This window comes from Hyla sarda, chromosome 1, assembly GCF_029499605.1.
Source record: "Hyla sarda isolate aHylSar1 chromosome 1, aHylSar1.hap1, whole genome shotgun sequence".
Taxonomy (NCBI): domain Eukaryota; kingdom Metazoa; phylum Chordata; class Amphibia; order Anura; family Hylidae; genus Hyla; species Hyla sarda.
The window spans coordinates 395,903,786-395,923,974 of NC_079189.1; the positions used below are offsets into that span (position 1 = coordinate 395,903,786).

General features: G+C 44.2%; 2 protein-coding genes across 4 annotated transcripts in view; one reads left to right on the forward strand and one right to left on the reverse strand.

Annotated features, from left to right (window-relative positions):
* LOC130276735 (dehydrogenase/reductase SDR family member 4-like) overlaps nucleotides 1-20,189 on the forward strand; it is a 75,832-nt gene that overhangs the window by 13,283 nt on the left and 42,360 nt on the right. The window lies entirely within an intron of this gene.
* AP1G2 (adaptor related protein complex 1 subunit gamma 2) overlaps nucleotides 1-20,189 on the reverse strand; it is a 67,306-nt gene that overhangs the window by 13,138 nt on the left and 33,979 nt on the right. For all 3 annotated transcript variants that reach the window (XM_056526517.1, XM_056526526.1, XM_056526506.1), the window contains exons 12-18: nucleotides 17,326-17,424; nucleotides 15,708-15,763; nucleotides 14,125-14,238; nucleotides 13,894-14,034; nucleotides 11,642-11,696; nucleotides 11,272-11,394; nucleotides 3,133-3,222 (exon numbers count right to left, since the gene is read on the reverse strand). In XM_056526517.1, the coding sequence (XP_056382492.1) occupies nucleotides 3,133-3,222; nucleotides 11,272-11,394; nucleotides 11,642-11,696; nucleotides 13,894-14,034; nucleotides 14,125-14,238; nucleotides 15,708-15,763; nucleotides 17,326-17,424 (678 nt within the window). The remainder of the gene's footprint in view (nucleotides 1-3,132; nucleotides 3,223-11,271; nucleotides 11,395-11,641; nucleotides 11,697-13,893; nucleotides 14,035-14,124; nucleotides 14,239-15,707; nucleotides 15,764-17,325; nucleotides 17,425-20,189) is intronic.

The following is a 20,189-nucleotide window of genomic DNA, read 5'->3' on the forward strand; positions in this document are numbered from 1 at the left end:
GGGTACATTCGCACAGCCGGGGTTTATGGTGAGTGCTGTTACAAAACTACAACTCCCAGCATGCACAGCATGCACTGACAGACTGTGCATGCTGGGAGTTGTACTTTTTCAACAGCTGGAGGCACACTGGTTGGAAAACCTTCAGTTGAGTTCTGTTACCTAACTCAGTATTTTCCAACCAGTGCACTTCCAGATGTTGCAAGCATGTAGTTATGCAACAGCTGGAGGTACGCAACTACAACTCCCAGCATGCCGAGACAGCTGTTTGCTGTTTGTGCATGCTGGGAGTTGTAGTTTTGCAAGATCAAGAGGGCCACAGTTAAGAGACCGCTGCACAGTGATCTCCAAACTGTAGCCCTCCAGATGTTGCAAAACTACAAATCCCAGCATGCCCAGACAGCAAACAGATTTCTGGGCATGCTGGGAGTTGTAGTTTTGCAACATCTGGAGGGCTACAGTTTAGAGACCACTGTATAGTGGTCTCAAAACTGTAGCCCTCCAGATGCTGCTAGGCAACTACTCACCGGCTTCCGTAGGATTGCCGAACCAGGGAGCGCACCAGGCATCCGCATCGCCGTCCTCTGCTGCCCGCCGCCAATTGCCGATGGTAAATGGACCTCCGGCACCAGTCACCGTCGGTTCCCCCGTTCTACAACTACAACTCCCAGCATGCCGAGACAGCTGTTTGCTGTTTGTGCATGCTGGGAGTTGTAGTTTTGCAAGATCTGAAGGGCCACAGTTTAGAGAACTCTGCACAGTGATCTCCAAACTGTTGCCCTCCAGATGTTGCAAAACTACAATTCCCAGCATGCCCAGACAGAAAACTGCTATGTGAGCATGCTGGAAGTTGTAGTTTTGCAAGATCTAGAGGGCCACAGTTAAGAGACCGCTGCACAGTGATCTCCAAACTGTAGCCCTCCAGATGTTGCAAAACTACAAATCCCACCATGCCCAGACAGCAAACAGATTTCTGGGCATGCCGGGAGTTGTAGTTTTGCAACATCTGGAGGGCTACAGTTTAGAGACCACTGTATAGTTGTCTCAAAACTGTAGCCCTCTAGATGTTGCTAGGCAACTACTCACCGGCTTCCGTAGGATTGCCGAACCAGGGAGCTGCACCAGGGAGCCGCATCGCCGTCCTCTGCTGCCCGCCGCCAATTGCCGATGGTAAATGGACCTCCGGCGCCGGTCACCGTCGGTTCCCCGTTCTGTCCGGACTACTGTGGGTGGGCAGAACGGGGGAACCAAAATTTAACCCCCCCCCCACCCCCGATCTGCTATTGGTCGTTCGCTTCTGACCGACCAATAGCAGGGATAGGAGGGGTGGCAGCCCTGCCACCTCACTCCTATTCTTTCATGGGGATCGTGGGTGTCTTGGACAACCCCGATCCCCCTTATTTACCGTATAACCCAGAAATGCCAACATGGGGGGAGGGCGTCAGGACCCCCCTGGGCATTGGCATGGGATGCCTGCTGATAGATATCAGCAGTCATCTCGGTTCGGTCCCCGCCCGGTGTACAGCGGGGACCGAAATTCCCAACAGGCGTACAGGTATGCCCTTGGTCCTTAAGTAACAGGGAGTGAGGGTGTACCTGTACACCCGTGGTCCCTAAGTGGTTAAAATAAAACAAAACTAGTTTTTGAGCTCTTCCATTAATTTCGATCCTGCTTAAAGGGGTAGTACATATCCCAGCTAACTTCCCTGACAGGCTTATTTGCTGTCTGAAATATGGTGACCCTAGTACAGTCTTCTATCATGGCATTTGGACCTGCTCCAGGTCTCAGGACTTCTGGGGTGCAATTGTTGCATACATTGCTAGATACTGGACAATTTTGGTACCCTCGACTCCTCAGGCCCTTTTGTTCCAGTCTGTGGACCTATCTATCGCAGCGAAGCACCTATCATTCCCAAATTTCTACATTCTCCTGGTGGCGAAACGTGTGCTCCTATGTGACTGAATACAGCCCACCATGCCGTCCGTAGCAGATGTAGTGGAGTTGAAAGCCTTTTAGGAGGTTGACAGGCTGGATACAGGACAGTATCAAACTAATTCTTATCAGCTCACTATACTGAGCCCCAAATTGAGGCTGTTGTGTTGCCATTTTGACATCATTTCGACATACGGATTGGTATAAACATGCGGCTTTAAGCAACACGCTGGGCCCCCTCTGACTCCACGATGGCTGTTGTTTTTGTGCTCGTTTCATGTGCATGGTGTAAAGCACTAAGTACCAGGGCATTTACATCATATGTCCTTTAGGGGTCCTTCCATTTGTCCTTAAAGGGGTACTCCCGTGAAAACCTTTTTTCTATTAAATCAACTGGTGCCAGAAAGTTAAACATATTTGTAAATTACTTCTATTAAAAAATCTTAATCCTTCCATTACTTATTAGCTGCTGAATGCTACAGAGGAAATTCCTTTCTTTTCGGAACACTGATGACATCACGAGCACAGTGCTCTCTGCTGACATCTCTGTCCATTTTAGCAACCATGCATGGTGGCTCAGTGGTTAGCATTGCTGCCTTGCAGTGCTGGGGCCTTGGGTTCAAATCCCTCTAAGGGCAGCAATAAATAAAGAGTTATTATTATTATTATAATGACGTCAGCAAAGAGCACTGTGCTCGTGATGTCATCAGAGAGAATTCCAAAAAGAAAAGAATTTCCTCTGTAGTATTCAGCAGCTAATAAGTACAGGAAGGATTAAGATTTTTTAATAGAAGTAATTTACAAATCTGTTTAACTTTCTGGCACCAGTTGATTTAAAAGAAAAAAGGTTTTCACCGGAGTACCCCTTTAAGACACTATGGGGAAAATTTATCATGGTTTTTGCACGTTTTGCATGTTTTGAGTGGTTTCCAGCTTGAAAGACCATGCGCCTCATTTACGATTGTTTAGTTTTGAGCTACTTTTTGCAGTTTGCGCTCACGTCATCATTTCTGCCCAAAAAGCCCACCAGAAAAAACTTCACAAATGCAAAGAAATATTGCACAATTATTTCTCTCAAATGTTAAATCTCCCCCTTATAGTTTTCTATATTACAAATAACATCGACCATAGACATTCAGACATTGTATTTTGTATTTTAGAATAGTAATTTGGTGTGCATTCTGTAATCCATTAAAATTCACCTGTATAGGTTCCTCTTCTTCACAAGCTCCAAGCAGTAGGAGGTCCCCATACTCCCCGATGCACCATGCTGCCACTTGAACTAAAGGTTGCTGTAAAAAAAATGGGGGAGATTTATGTTTTTTTTTGTGATTTTTTGGATTCGCATATTTTTTTTTTTTTTTTGCACATTTCTTTTCTACTTACAGTATAAGTAATTTCTGAAGTCTTGTCTATGCAGGCTACTTTAAATGCAGTGTTCATTAATTTATCATTTGTGATTTTGTTTTTAAATATGAAAAGCTACAATGCAATGGTTGAAAAAACCCCATAGAAATCTACTTTACAAAGTCATTTTGTTAGTTTTGGTGGACTTAAATTATGTGCGTGTCCGCCCCAAAAAAAGCAACAAAAGTTTTACTTTAAAATGATATACAAAGCAACGCAGTGGTAAATCTCCCCCTATGTGTTTCAAAAACAGACATCTCATATTTATATGTATATTAAATCTACCTTTAAATTGTAATGTGTAAATGAATTGGCTTGTAAAGACCTGCATTGTAAGGACTTCATGTTACACACCCCACGTGCAGTGTTCATATGTACCTTGCACTGGCTAAACCAGTGTTTACTAACCAGGGTGCCTCCAGCTGTTGCAAAACTAAAACTCCCAGAATGCCCGGACAGCCTTTGGCATGCTAGAAGTTGTAGTTTTGCAACAGCTGAAGGCACCCTAGGCAACAGTGGGCTAAACCATTCATGGCAGAGGTAAAGGCTGAGAAAAACACCATTTAAACACTAGCTAAAATGGGTAGAGTTGACCCAAGTCTCAGAAAATGTCCTTTTCGTGTTATTAAAAGGAATTTGTCCTTTTCACTGCGCAAACTTTTTGCAACTAATATAGCAGGTACACACAAGAAAAAAGAAAGATAGCCGGCACAACAGCCTAATACACGGGTGCACACTGCCATGGCATCAGAGTATACAAAAAAAGAGGATTGCAGCAGCACACATTGGTCAAAAAAATTGAGGCTCTTAGCACACTTTTTGATCAAAACGTGTCCCCCATCCACCACGGGGAGGTGGCCTCATTTAGGATGGGAACCTAGCACAAATTCTGAGCCTAACACTCAACTATCCACTCACCTCTGCTGGGCTAATATAGCAGGTATATATTTATGTACATAGAGATATTTGTGTAGGCAGATCTCAGGTACACAGCTCGCACTGAAACTACATAGATAAACCCAGCAATTTTTGAAATTTGACTATGAATATTTCCATACAGCTTCAAGGAAATAACATATGGGCCCATAATGGTGTAACACAATCCGGCACCCGCTAGTGTCCTGTCACTTCTGGCTCCCGGTCTGTGCCCTGCATTGCTGCTATGCCTGGTCTGGCCTGTAAGATGTGCATACATTCTCTTGCTGCTTCTAAAAAGGACCAGCGGGGCACTTATAATTTGTCCTCCACCTATATCTGCCCAGCACATGTGCCATATTGTGGTTCTCTAGTGTCCATAGTGAAGGTGTGTACATGCTGTATACCTGATCCTGATATCTGTGTAAGACCTATGCCTACTTCTCCTGAAATTTGCTTCTGCCTTACTAACATGTACCATGCCAACTCTCCGGTGCCTGACCTGGATTGCTGACTAAGAACCTGTGCTATCTGCCTGAAATCTTCTGTTTATTGCTCACTACACTGTCCTGCTGTCTCCCCATGACCTACAACTGGATCCTGACTTGCCCTGCCTAACCCCTTGGTGCCTTGCACTGGTGTCTTCTAGTCCGCCAGGTCACCTGCTACCCACACCTGGACCACTCTTGGGTAGCAGAAGTCCAGTTTCACATGCTGAAGTGGAATAAAGGGTGAAAACTGTCCTAGAGGGCACTTAGACTCCGATCCTGAGTGTGGCCTGTGCCAGTATGGTTGAGTAGCACAGCAGGTCCACACCGTTGGGTTATAACAAATGAACTGTCACATAATACAAGAAAGTTGTAGATTTCAACTATAAAAATACATTTACTGCTGGAGAATAATATATGTTACCTTAATGACAAGATGAGAAAAATGTTTGGTACCAATACTGTAATTCTTGTCATTTGATTATCTACTCAGGTTTCAATATCTTTATTATACACCCTGTTCCAAATTATATTTTTTTCATTTACCTAAATAATATGAAAATAACAATATGTAAATAACAGTCAGCATAATTCTCATGTTATCAACTATTAAGAGTACAATTTTATTGAACAAACCTCCAAATGATAACAATATTTTTTTTTACATAAAAAACTTACAATGCACTGTTCCAAATTATTGTGCACAGTAAGTTTCAAAACACTTTATAGGTTGTAAAGAACTGAAAATTGTCATTTGTTGTGTTTGCAGCATATTTACTGAAATCAAAAGCTATTTCAATCAAACTTTTAACAACATTTTAACTTTTTTAACAGGTCACGTTACATTTTAACATAGGACCCCTTATTTGATAGCAACTTCACAAGTCTTGCATCCATTGAACTTTGGACAGTTTCTGCTTGAATATGTTTGCAAGATGTCAGAATAACCTCCCAGAGCTGCTGTTTTGATGTAAACTGCCTCCCACCCTCATAGATCTTTTGCTTGAGGATGCTTCAAAGATTCTCAATAGGATTTAGGTCAGGGGAGGACGAAGGCCACACCATGACTTACTCTCCGTTTATCCCCATAGCCACCATTGATGCAGAATTATTTTTTGCAGCATGAGATGGTGCATTGTCATGCATGAAGATGATTTTATTACAGAAAGCATAGTTCTTCCTTCTGTACCAGGGAAGAAAGTGGTCAGTCAGAAACTCCATATACTTTGCAGAGGTCATCTTTACACCTTCAGGGACCCTAAAGGGGCCAGCCAGCTCTCTTTCCATGATTCTGGCCCAAAACATGACTCCACCACCTCCTTGCTGACATCGCAACCTTGTTGGAACAGGGTGGCCATCCGCCAACCATCCACTACTCCATCCATCTGGACCATCCAGGATTGCACGGCACTCATTAGTGAACAGGACTGTTTGAAAATTAGTCTTCATGTATTTTTCTGCCCAACGCAGCTGTTTCTGCTTGTGGGCATTGGTTAGTGGTGGCCGAATAGAAGGTTTATGCACAGTTGCAAGACTCTGGAGGACTCTACACGTTGATGTCCATAGGACTCCAGAGGCACCATCAGCTTCAAATATCTGTTTGCTGCTATGTAATGTTTTTTTTAGCAGCTGCCCTCTTCATCCGATGCATGGATCTGGCAGAAATCTTCCTCAATTTGCCTTTATTTGCAGGAACTGTCTGTGCTGTGAATCAGCGCACAAATCTCTTAATAGTGCAATCATCATGCTTAAGTTTTCATGAAATATCTAATCAGGAGCGGACTGACAACACTCAGGGCCCCCGGACCCAAAAAAGTAAGGGCCCCATTCGATGCTCAGCCTCTGGTCACACTTCTGCCACTATTCTACTCAAATCCCTCCACCAGCCCTACACACAATATAAACAACATTTTATATATAAGAAACACTTTAAGGTTGGTAAAATCATTTGACCAATAATACCATTATACAAGGAGTAAATATATACACCACACAATAATTGGATAATACTGCCATACTGTACTAAATAAAACCACTATACACAGACCAGTATACTATACAGGATCTGCATACAATATAAGGGATAATATACAGGACCATATGGCGGTAGATATCAGCTGTACACGGGATCTGTACACCATATAACTGATTACATTTACCTCTAGGGACTCACAATTATGTATTTTCTGATCGGCGGCGTCCTCTTTCCTTTTCTTCTCCATCCGGATCACACAGCCATGCCAATCTCTAAACATCTGCAGAACAAACATGTTAGACTCTAAATTTTTCCAGTGCCGTCCCCTCCTATACACAATCTTTCCATCTATAAGCCCCTAACTGTTATAAACCCTCTTTGGTGTCCTGCACAGTAAAAGGGTAGGTAGGTAGCAAGATAAATAGCTAACTAGCTAAGTAGATCAGAAAGCCATATATGTAGGTAGGTGACTAACCAGGTAGGTAGGTAGGTTGCTAGCAAGGTAGTTAGGCAGTCATGTTTGAAGGTCAGGTATGTACATAGTTAGGTAGTCAGATAGGTAGGAAGCAAGATATGTATGTAGGTAGATAGGTATCCAGGTATGTAGGTAGGTAATTAGATAGCCAGGTATGCAGGTAATTAGTTAGGCATCCAGGTACAAAGTTAGGTAGCCAGGGAGTTAGTCAAGTAGGTAGCTAGCACCACCTCCACCCAGTCGCGGATGCAGAGTCTAGTCTTGGGAGGGACATTATGAAAAAACCCTATGTAGTTAATAGGTAGCCCTCCTATTAGTTTAGTAGCTTGTCCCCATATTAGCTAGGCAAGAAAATAGTAGATCGTCCTTAACATTTGGTGTAAGCAGCAGAGTTCCCTCACATAAGGTGTAGGCAGCAGAGTTCCCCAATAGTAGGTGTAGGCAGCAGAGTTCTCCCATAGTAGGTATAGGCAGCAGAGTTCCCCCATAGTGGGTGTAGGCAGCAGAGATCCCCCACAGTAGGTGTGGGCAGCAGAGTTCCCCTACAGTAGGTGTGGGCAGCAGAGTTCCCCCACAGTAGGTGTAGGCAGCAGAGTTCCCTCACAGTAGGTGTAGGCAGCAGAGTTCCCCCACAGTAGGTGTGGGCAGCAGAGTTCCACTATAGTAGGTGTGGGCAGCAAAGTTCCCCCTCAGTAGGCGTAGGCAGCAGAGTTGCCCCACAGTAGGTGTAGGCAGCAGAGTTCCCCCACAGTAGGTGTGGGCAGCAGAGTTAGAGTCTCTCCCCCACGGTAGGTGTAGGCAGCAGAGTTCCCCCCCAGTAGGTGCAGGCATCAGAGTTAGAGTCTCCCCTATTAGGTGTAGTCAGCAGAGTTAGAGTCCCCCCCAGTAGGTGTAGGCAGCAGAGTTAGAGTCCCCTCCACAGTAGGTGTAGACAGCAGAGTTAGAGTACCCCCCAGTAGGTGTAGGCAGCAGAGTTACAGTCCCCCCAGTAGGTGTAGGGAGCAAAGTTAGAGTCCCCCCTAATAGGTGTAGGCAGCAAAGTTAGAGTCCCCCCAGTAGATGTAGGCAGCAGAGTTCCCCCACAGTAGGTGTGGGCAGCAGAGTTAGAGTCTCTCCCCCACAGTAGGTGTAGGCAACAGAGTTCTCCCACAGTTGGTGTAGGCAGCAGAGTTCCCCCATAGTAGGTGTAGGCAGCAGAGTTCCCCCACAGTAGGTGTAGGCAGCAGAGTTCCCCCACAGTAGGTGTAGGCAGCAGAGTACCCCACAGTAGGTGTGGGCAGCAGAGTTCCCCCACAGTAGGTGTAGGCAGCAGAGTTAGAGTCTCTCCCCCACAGTAGGTGTAGGCCGCAGAGTTCCCCCACAGTAGGTGTGGGCAGCAGAGTTAGAGTCTCTCCCCCACAGTAGGTGTAGGCAGCAGAGTTCCCCCACAGTAGGTGTAGGCAGCAGAGTTCCCCCACAGTAGGTGTAGGCAGCAGAGTTCCCCAATAGTAGGTGTAGGCAGCAGAGTTCCCCCATAGTAGGTATAGGCAGCAGAGTTCCCCCATAGTAGGTATAGGCAGCAGAGTTCTCCCACAGTAGGTGTGGGCAGCAGAGTTCCCCTACAGTAGGTGTGGGCAGCAGAGTACCCCTACAGTAGGTGTGGGCAGCAGAGTTTCCCCACAGTAGGTGTAGGCAGCAGAGTTACCCCACAGTAGGTGTAGGCAGCAGAGTTCCCCCACAGTAGGTGTAGGCAGCAGAGTTCCCCACAGTAGGTGTGGGCAGCAGAGTTCCCCCACAGTAGGTGTAGGCAGCAGAGTTCCCCCACAGTAGGTTTAGGCAGCAGAGTTCCCCCACAGTAGGTGTAGGCAGCAGAGTTAGAGTCCCCTCCACAGTAGGTGTAGACAGCAGAGTTAGAGTACCCCCCAGTAGGTGTAGGCAGCAGAGTTAGAGTCCCCCCAGTAGGTGTAGGGAGCAAAGTTAGGGTCCCCCCACAGTAGGCGTAGACAGCAGAGTAAGAGTACCCCCCAGTAGGTGTAGGCAGCAGAGTTAGAGTCCCCCCTAGTAGGTGTAGGCAGCAAAATTAGAGTCCCCCCAGTAGGTGTAGGCAGCAGAGTTCCCCCACAGTAGGTGTGGGCAGCAGAGTTAGAGTCTCTCCCCCACAGTAGGTGTAGGCAACAGAGTTCCCCCACAGTAGGTGTAGGCAGCAGAGTTCCCCCACAGTAGGTTTAGGCAGCAGAGTTCCCCCACAGTAGGTGTAGGCAGAAGAGTTCCCCACAGTAGGTGTGGGAAGCAGAGTTCCCCCACAGTAGGTGTAGGCAGCAGAGTTCCCCCACAGTAGGTGTAGGCAGCAGAGTTCCCCCACAGTAGGTGTCGGCAGCAGAGTTCCCCCACAGTAGGTGTAGGCAGCAGAGTTCCCCTACAGTAGGTGTAGGCAGCAGAGTTCCCCCACAGTAGGTGTAGGCAGCAGAGTTAGAGTCTCTCCCCCACAGTAGGTGTAGGCAGCAGAGTTCCCCCACAGTAGGTGTAGGCAGCAGAGTTCCCCCACAGTAGGTGTAGGCAGCAGAGTTCCCCAATAGTAGGTGTAGGCAGCAGAGTTCCCCCATAGTAGGTATAGGCAGCAGAGTTCCCCCATAGTAGGTATAGGCAGCAGAGTTCTCCCACAGTAGGTGTGGGCAGCAGAGTTCCCCTACAGTAGGTGTGGGCAGCAGTGTTCCCACACAGTAGGTGTAGGCAGCAGAGTTCCCCCACAGTAGGTGTAGGCAGCAGAGTTCCCCCACAGTAGGTGTAGGCAGCAGAGTTCCCCCACAGTAGGTGTAGGCAGCAGAGTTCCCCACAGTAGGTGTAGGCAGCAGAGTTCCCCCACAGTAGGTGTGGGCAGCAGAGTTAGAGTCTCTCCCCCACGGTAGGTGTAGGCAGCAGAGTTCCCCCACAGTAGGTGCAGACAGCAGAGTTTGAGGTCCCCCCCCCAGTAGGTGCAGGCATCAGAGTTAGAGTCTCCCCTAGTAGGTGTAGTCAGCAGAGTTAGAGTCCCCCCCCCACAGTAGGTGTAGACAGCAGAGTTAGAGTACCCCCCAGTATGTGTATGCAGCAGAGTTAGAGTCCCCCCTAGTAGGTGTAGGCAGCAGAGTTAGAATCCCCCCAGTAGGTGTAGAGAGCAAAGTTAGGGTCCCCCCAATAGGTGTAGGCAGCAGAGTTAGAGTACCCCTACAGTAGGTGTAGACAGCAGAGTTAGAGTTCACCCACACTAGGTGCAGACAGCAGGGTTAGAGTTCACCCCAGTAGGTGTAGACTGCTGAGTTAGAGTCCCCCCTCTCCTCCCCCAGTAGGTGTAGACAGCAGAGTAAGTGTCACCCTCCCCCCTTCTAGTAGGTATAGGCAGAAGAGTTTTTCCCCCTCCCCCTTCCCAGGATGAGAAAAGAAAAAAATAATTCCCACCTGATGTCCCGGATCTTCTCCTCCGGAGCGCAGCAGGGGCCCGCGTCCTTCTTCCTCCACAGTGCAGGCGCCAATGAGTGATGTCATCGGCGCCTGCGCTGTGTGGAGTCGGAGGTCACGTCTCCTCTGTGTAAGCTGCAATTGCGGCTCACAGAAAGGGGACGCCTTCTCCTGTATGGATCCTCAGCAGCGGTCCCTTTTATACGGCCAGGCCCTCGGATGACGTCTGATCGGACTGGCCGGTCAGTCCAACCCTGTATCTAATGTTTTCATACCTCGTCCAAGGCATTGAACTATTTCATTCTTTTTGGCAGCAGAGAGATCCTTTTTCTTCACCATATTGCTTGAAAATGGTGCTCTGCTTAATAATGTGGAACACCCCCCTTTAGTAGTTTTTCCTTAAATTCGGCTCAACTGGCAATCTAATTATCACAGGTGTCCGAGATTGTTTTCAGTGATAAAAAGCGTCCTGAGACACAATGCCATCCATGAGTTAAACTGAAAAACAAAATATTTAATCTTTGTGACACTTAAATAGAATTTGCATAATAATTTGGAACAGGGTGTAGACTTGGTTCTCCAGTCGGCAGTGTTTTTAAAGTGTACTCATCTTTACTTTACACCAACTCTACTTTTTCTGATCTTTGTGTCATGCTGTTACTGATACCTGTATAATATCTTTTCTCACTGCTTTGTAGAGTCTTTGAACAATGTAGCCATGCAGCTCTGAAGACCCACTGATCAGCTGAATAAGGTGTGAAACTGCATCGTCACGAACACTCTCCCCCGCCTGCAAAACAATAGACAGAATAAACAGTATAAAATGTAAGCAGGTGGTACATTACTTTCGCTGAAAAGTAACATACTTTTCCACCAAAAACAAATCCTGTTCCATTTTCAAGTTGTTTAAATTTATATACAGCTATTATTCATAAGGTCTGACCAATACTTAATCTAACATGTATAACCAGATTATCTCTGAACTGACTGCTTTTATATGATTTTATATGCAAAGAAAAAAAAAATATTTAACTCACTGTGACCAGCGTGTCCATTATGGTATCTATGTGCCAACGCTTGGATGGGGAATATCTAGGAGAAGATTGAGAAAGAGATAACTTTCTCCCAACAAGTTACCTTCTATTTTTATTCTTAGCATAAACAAGCTCTTATCTAAAGAATTAGTCGACTTTTCACCAACAACTATGGTAGCCTCTTAATAGGCTAAATTAATGTGAAGCCTTAGGTTATGTTCACATGGGGGAATGTCTGCACGGACATTTCCCCGACAGCGGGACCGCTCAGAAATGTCCATCTCACAGAGAGCAATGCATTTGTGTGTGGAGTCTCGCAGATGTCTATTCTTTCTGTGGACACCGGAATTTGAATTTCTGGTGAGGAAATTCTGCTATGTGAACAGTGCTGCAGAATCCCATTGATATCACTGTGGAATCCCAATGCAGAATTCTGCACAGAAATTCCATCGAGTGGACATAGCCTAAAACTGGGCTAGATTTGGCTCAGGTACTTCCGTTGATGCATTATATGCAGAAAAACCCAGTTTTATAAAATAGCTTAATTTTCTTTTTATCTCTTGCCCATAGAATAATTAACAGTGTTTTAGCTATGGCTTGGCTCAATATTCATTGTTAATACGTCATAACTTTGTAACCCTGTGCCAAGCATACGTCACTGTTTTGTTCCAGCTGGAACTACTGGAACTAAACCAGCAGCAAAATACTGTATTTTTTGCCCTATAGGACGCACCGGCATATAAGACGCACCCAATTTTAAAGGTGCAAAATCTAGAAAAAAAAATGATTCTGAACCCAACAGTGATCTTCAACATGCGGACCTACAGATGTTTCAAAACTACAACTCCCAGCATGCCTGGACAGCCGTTGGCTGTCTGGGCATGCTGGGAGTTGTAGTTTTGCAACATCTGGAGGTCCGCAGGATGAAGTCCACTGGATAGGAGGTAATACTCACGTGTCCCCGCCGCTCAGGACCCATCACCGCTGCCCTAAATGTCACTCCATCGCTGTCGCCATGTCCCCGTGATGTCCCCGACGCTCCGGACGTCTTCTTCCCCGGGATCCATGCTCTCCGTCGCCGTCATCACATCGCCGTCATCACGCCGCTACGCACGCCGCTACTATTGGATGACGGGATGGCGTGCACGACAACGTGATGACTTCGAAGGAGAGCACCAGCCATACAGGGGATCCCGGCACGGAGCAGACACCGAGGAGGCAGGTAAGGTCCCTCCCGGTGTCCTGTAGGCTGTTGGGGATGCCGCGATTTCACCGCGGCGGCCCCGAACAGCCCGACTGAGCAGCTGGGTTAGTGTCCCTTTCCCTTCAGACGCGGTGGTTAGCTTTGATCGCCGCGTCTGAAGGGTTAATACAGGGCTTCACAGCGATCAGTATTAGCCGCGGGACCCGGCCGTTGATGGCCGCAGGGACCGCCGCGATAGGTGTGTGTATTCGCCGTATAAGACGCACCAACTTTTTCCCCCCAGTTTTGGGGAAGAAAAAGTGCGTCTTATACGGCGAAAAATACGGTATCTATTCTTAAAATAAAGAACCAGCTTAAATGATGCAATCAGATAGTTGGGCCTATTGCACAGTGCTATATTGGCCTGTTTAGCCAATAATCCCCTACCATGTAATAGGTGCCCAAGACTGGGTTCACACAGCCGAAAATGTGCAAAATGTCCACCATGGGCAAACATTCTGCACATTTGAATGATCCAGGAGATGCTAGGACCGAGCGGAATTGCAGAAAGGCAATAGACAAGTCTATTCTTTTTATGGATGCTAAAATCAGGTTTTCCAGAAACATTTGCTGCGGAAATTCCACAGTGTGAACATAACCTTAGTAGGATCTGCCTATGCTTTGGTTGATATTGCTCAGCAATTTATTGGAATTTATCAGCTCAATAAAAAAAAAAAAATCACCTTTTGATTGTGCAGCAAGTGTTAAGGAGGTGGAGCCAAGCTGGTTAAGTGCCACAACCTGGCACATCTCCTCACTCACCTTCACCTCCCAGCCGCTCCTTGATTTAGGTACAGGGCCAGTCTGTCACAGTGGATTATCTGGCTCCACCTTTTGACACTTGACTAAGCAATAGAAAGGAGATTTTATAAGTTTGGCAACCATCCAGCTCCAGGTAGAGTTTGCTTTTATACCCACTATCCAATGGTGTCAGCAGCTCTCCGCAGCAAATTTAGCTGACAGATTCCCTATAGGTGGCCGATTTTTTTCCATTATTACCAGATGATCTTACTTTTCTGAACAAAGGAATATTCCTGATGTACACTGTTCCTTCAGCTCTGGTGCACAGGACTGCAGAAACCTCTGAAATTCTTTCATCATCACACGAATGTTTGTTTCATTCACAAGTGCAAAACACAAGTCCAGAGCCTTCCTGTGGGAAACCAATGCAATAATACAAATATGACCGTGGTTTGGACCAATGGCTCACAGATATGAAGAACCCTTCTCTCCATACTAGTACCTGTTTACAGATATGTCTGTCTGTCTAAGACACTCCACTATTGTCTGTCTATGTCTCTGTACCGCTGCATGATCAGACTGCACCAAACGTTGGAGAGATGTTAGGGCAACAAATCTATAAAGAACATAAGAAAAAGTGAGAATGTGCATTTCACTGTTCCTATTAGTGTTTTGTATCGTGCTGTATAATGCTTTTCTTTTTTGTTTCCAGTCTTCAGTTTATAAAGTATGATAGTATGATACATTTACTGGAGGTGATTTACTAAGCCAAATGCATTATAAAACTGGACTGTATGATGTGTGCTGGATTATGCCTTTTAGACACTTTTTTGCATGTTTAGAAGAAGCGGCAAGACTAAGAAGTTACAACATACACCACATTTATTAATGTTGTGCACCATCATTTTGAGAAAAGTATTGGTATAAAGCATTGTTTCAAAACACTGTGCCTCCAGTTGTTGCAAAACTACAACTCCCAGCAGATGTTGTAGTTGTGCAACAGCTGGAGGCAGACTTTTTGGGAAAAACTGGTATAAAGTAAGCCATCCAAGAGATGGTGTAATGAAGGGATCATGCAGGCAAAGCTCGGACCAAGGCCAGTATCTGAGAGAATCCCAATCCCAGTCTTCTAACCCATTATATGCTGTGGTCAATAGTCACACCATCTGAGTGGTTTGACACCCTACGTCTGCCACAGCTGTATGTCTATTACACTGAAACTGAGCATACTAAAGCATTGTATTAGTGATCACATGACAGTGTGAAGCTTCCTAATGGGCTAAAAAAAAATATTTGCATGATAGATTTGTGCAGCGAAACAAGCTATTGCAGAATTTCAGTTCTTTTTCCAAAATAGTGCCATTCAAAAATACAATGCATCTTGCTCTAAGTAAGCCTTCATACAGGTAAGATGAAAAAATGAAAATGTTTCGGCTCTGCGGATCAAAGATGCTGTCAAGGTTGAGACTTAGGGCTCTAATACAGATTCAGAAATATAACCATATTATTGTTGATTTGTTTCCTTAATGAAAAATGAAGCAACTTTCTAAATAGTTTTCATTAGAAGTTTACTACTAAAGAAAACTATAAGATAAGTCTGTCAGATGAAGTTTCAACTGTCTAAGATAACAGCAGGAATGGGGGTTACAAACCAGCTGGACAGAGAGCAATGAAACCATGTTGCCCAGCTCACATAGGCTGAAGAGAGATGGGGAAGCAGATGCAAGGCAGTCTAGTGGGGAGAATCATATTTGCTGTGCACAAGTATAGAAAGAGAATAGCGCTCACACACACCAAACTGTAAGGGCAAAACAAAGCAAAAGTGTTGCTAAAGATTTATGGAGAAAGTGTTTTGTGCAATATAAGTACAAATCAAGAATCAATAAAATGTTTATTCAAACATACAGTATTCTGCGCAGATTTGATGCGCAGGATTTGAAGCTGTGTTCAGTTTACATTGAAATCTGCAGCAGAAAATCCTGTGCATCAAATCTGTGCAGACTACTGTACGTGTGAATAGACCCTAAGGGTGTCCACAGCCTCCAAAGTTCAAGGGGTGCAAAATTATACTCCAAACAATCATACCTGATGTTTTTATCATTACTTAGAAGGAAACGGCCAAGGATGTTAACAGCCAGAACCTAAGTTGTAAAGACAAAGAGACTGATTATACATATTAGACACTATCATAATATTCATTAGCCTATAGATGTCCTGACAATCCTGCATGGTCTAAATGTGAAATGTACCTGGTCAGGAAGGGGTTAACAGTGATGGTGACCATTGAACCGTGTTTTTTTTTTTTTTTTAATTCCTCACTTAGATTTACACCACCATCAGTGTGCACCCACAGGGGGAGATTTATCAAAACCTGTGCAGAGGAAGAGTGGTGCAGTTGCCCATAGCAACCAATCAGATCGCTTCTTTCATTTTCCACAGGCCTCTTTAGAGGCCTGTGGAAAATGAAAGAAGCAATCTGATTGGTTGCTATGGGCAACTGCACCACTTTTCCTCTGCACAGGTTTTGATAAATCTCCCCCACAGTGTGTACATTGGATAATCCCCAAGATATACAATGAACAAATATTGTAGCTGTAGGCAACTATATGCCGTAAAATTGCATATGGTTTTCAACATTGCCAACCTATACCAACCAGATGGATGTCAAAAGACACCCTGTTGGCACAAGCCCAGTCTATAGATACTTTAAAGGTAAATATCAAGAAATCTGCCTAGCATACAGTATATGCAGAGCATACACATTGGGTGTGGTGAGCCTTGGTGATTTCTGAAGAATGAATGGTGTGTTGCACGAGCTGCATTGCAAGGTACTTGACATGGGTGTGACTAAAGAAATGGTTTATTATAAAAATAGTATTATTTGTTTGCAGCAGGTCAGGATGATGGGTAAAAAAAAATATAAAGTCTCTATTAGATCTAAGCTATTGTGCAGGAATACCTAGTAGAAAGGCTAGCTTTTTTTTAAATATTTTTATAGTGACATGTCCTATGTATTATTCAATCGAGGTCAGCTGTTTCGGATTGGCTTGCCTTTAAAAAGTGAGCTTTCGGTATACAAATGCATAATAAGTCTCAGGCTTTCTGTTAATCCATATAGCGCGTGTTCGCCAACCCAAGGTACACTGGGCAGAGCCTGCCAGAAATGAGGGGGTGCAATGACAAGATAAAGGACTTGATAAAGGTGACATTATTCCACTAAAATGTCATGGTATTGATATGGTAATTAAGCTCTATGTAGCTTTTTATAAGCTCTATGTAGCTTTTTCGTCTACAATCAAGTGGTGCAGTTGACTACTTTTGTCTAGATGGTGCTGGGGCCATGAAGTTGGGGCCTTACAACCGCGCGAGCACTACAGAGTTGGGATTTAGTGGATTGAGGAGGTGGTGCTGTTTCACTTTCCTCCTTTGGGGGACAATGACAGCTATCCCAGAAGTAACTTAACTACAATTACTGTGAAAAAAATGCATTTTACTTGAGCAACAACCAATAGGTGCATCACAAAGGAGAACAACATTTTAAGGATAGGGAGCAGAAAACCACTATCTTGTTTTTACCATTTATAAAAGCAACACTATTCCTACATCTAAGTGAGCCCCCTTAGCTGCTAAGGCTATTGTAGATATAGTTACACATGTGTAGATGACAGATCCATTGCACATAGCTTCATCTTTGTTACCTCACCCGTAAGCCACTTGCAGACTTGGTTTCCACAATGGTGAGCACAGTTTCATACAAGACCGCATTACCAGCATTTGTCTGTGTTTCTGTACAAGTGGAAACCTAACAGGGAAAAAGGAGCGATTATGTTAGCCTATGGTACATGTGTTACCAGTGTATACAGTATACTGTCAAGACAATGTAAGCCATAGTAACTAAAAAAGGCAAATGAAACACACATATATGAGACTATGTTCTGATGTAGAAAATGAAGTCCAGCAGAGGAAATGTAGGTGCAATAGATGATTTATTGAGGTAAAACCATAACAAAGTGCAGTGCAGAAGTCACACATATCAGTGTGGGACACCCTTATACATGCCTATTTGTTCTGATTATGTTATTCCAAAAGTTCAGGGAATACAGTACAATGTCTACCTGTCAAGAAAAGGTTGTTTTTTTTTTTATATCAACTTGCTCCAGAAAGGTAAATTACTACTGTAAATTACTTCTATTAAAAAATCTTAATCCTTTCAATAATTATCAGCTGCTGAAGTTGTTGTTTTCTGTCTGGCAACAGAGCTCTCTGCTGACATCTCTGCTTGTCTCGGGAACTGCACAGAGTAGAATAGGTTTGCTATGGGGATTTGCTTCTAAACTGGGCGGTTCCCAAGACACATGTCATCAGAGAGCACTTAGAAAAGAACAACTCAACTTAAGCAGCTCATAAGTACTGAAAAGATTAAGATTTTTTTTAATAGAAGTCATTTACAAATCTGTTTAACTTTCTGGAGCCAGTTGATGTATAAAAAAAAGTTTTTTCCTGGATAACCCCTTTAACATATCACTAGTTGACTATGTTTGGTCCATTAAACTCACCTGTCCTACTGTCTATATGACGTGGTATATGTCAGCAACCTTCTTTGAAAGGCTGCCACATCATATACCCAGAGTTTATGGATGAACAAGTGATGGGAACACAGCTTTACATACATTTGAATTAGATTTGTATCATCTTATCAATTACAAAAGGTTACTTTATACATGCAAATATTCAACAGATGTAGTAGATTTATAGGTAGGGACAGAATGTTGATCCTGGGATTCATTCTGATTACCATATTTGTAGTTGGGAAGGAATGCCCCCCCCCCCCCCCCCCAGTATGGGTACAGACATCCAGTGTTAGTTGGTAAACATACAGTATCTCACATAAGTTAGTAGACCGATAACATATATGTAAATATTTTATTCTATTCTTTCATTTGGCATAGTTAAAAAAAATACTTTGTTGGAGTGTAAAGTAGTGATTACGCAGCCTGTATAACAGTAAAACACACAGCCATTAATGTCTAAAACTTGTCAACAAAAATGAGTACACCCCTAAGTGAAAATGTCCAAATTGTGTCCAATCAGCCATTTTCCCTAACTCGTTTGTGTTACAATGTGTCAGGTGTGAATAGGGGAAGCAGGTGTCTTAAAGGGGTACTCCCATGGAAAACTTAAAAAAATAAAAAAAATAAACTGGTGACAGAAAGTTAAACAGATTTGTAAATCACTTCTATTAAAAAATCTTATTCCTTCCAGTACTTTTTAGGGGCTGTATACTACAGAGGATACTTTTTAGATTTCTCTGAAGTCATGATCACAGTGCTCTCTGCTGACCTCTGCTGTCCATTTTAGGAACTGTCCAGGGCAGGATAAAATCCCCATTGCAAACATATGCTTCTCTGGACAGTTCCTAAAATGGACAGCAGAGGTGAGCAGAGAGCACTGTGGTCATGACATAAGAGAAATCTAAAAAGTAAAGCATTTCCACTGTAGTATTTAGCCCCTTAAAATTACTGGAAGGATTAAGATTTTTTAATAGAAGTAATTTACAAATCTGTTTAACTTTCTGGCACCAGTTGATTTAAAAAAAAAGTTTTCCATGGGAGTACCCCTTTAAGGTTGGTGTACTCGCTCTCAAACAATGGTCAACATGGCACCTTGTGGCAAAGGACTCTCTAAGTATCTGAAAAAATATTTGTTGCTCTACAGATGACCTAGGATCCTAGGATTGCCAAGACCCTGAAATTGAGCTGTAGCACAATGGGCAAGACCATACAGAGGTTTCACAGGACAGGTTCCATTCAGAACAGGCCTTACCATGGTAGACTGAAAATTTAAAGGGGAACTTTGGTGAAAACAAGTGGAAAACAAGTGTTTTCAATTCAACTGGGGCCAGAAAGTTAAACAGATTTAAAAATTAGAATGTTTGCAAGAACAGGTGTAGCACCCGTCACTGCTATATCCAATCAGCCAGTAAGGATTTCCGGGATGGATAACGCTGCTGTGACTGTGTGATGAACAATCTTGCTACGTGGAGGTGCAGACGGATAGATAAAGGTAACTAATATCAGCCAATTGAACGAAGTAGAAAATTGTCGCACTCACCAACCAGGAGCAGTGTTCAGAGTCTATTCTTTATTCACACCGGCAGTGGAACAATAAAAGACGGTCACACACGCGGGGAGCGAGAGCTGCCGCTCTCGAGATGCAGGGGCACACCACCAGAGGCGTGAATAAAGAATAGACTCTGAACACTGCTCCTGGTTGGTGAGTGCGACTTTTTTCTACTTCGTTCAATTGGCAGATTTATAAATGACTTCTAATTAAAAATCTAAAGCCTTCGAGTACTTATCAGCTGTTGTATACTACAGAGAAATTTGTGAAATTCTTTCCAGTCTAACAACAGTGTTCTCTGCTGACACCTCTGTCCGTGTCATGAACTGTCCAGATTAGAAGCAAATCCCCATAGAAAACTTCTCCTGCTCTGGACAGTTCCTGACACGGACAGAGGTGTCAGCAGAGAGCACTGGAAAGAACTTCACAAATTTCTCTGAAGTATAT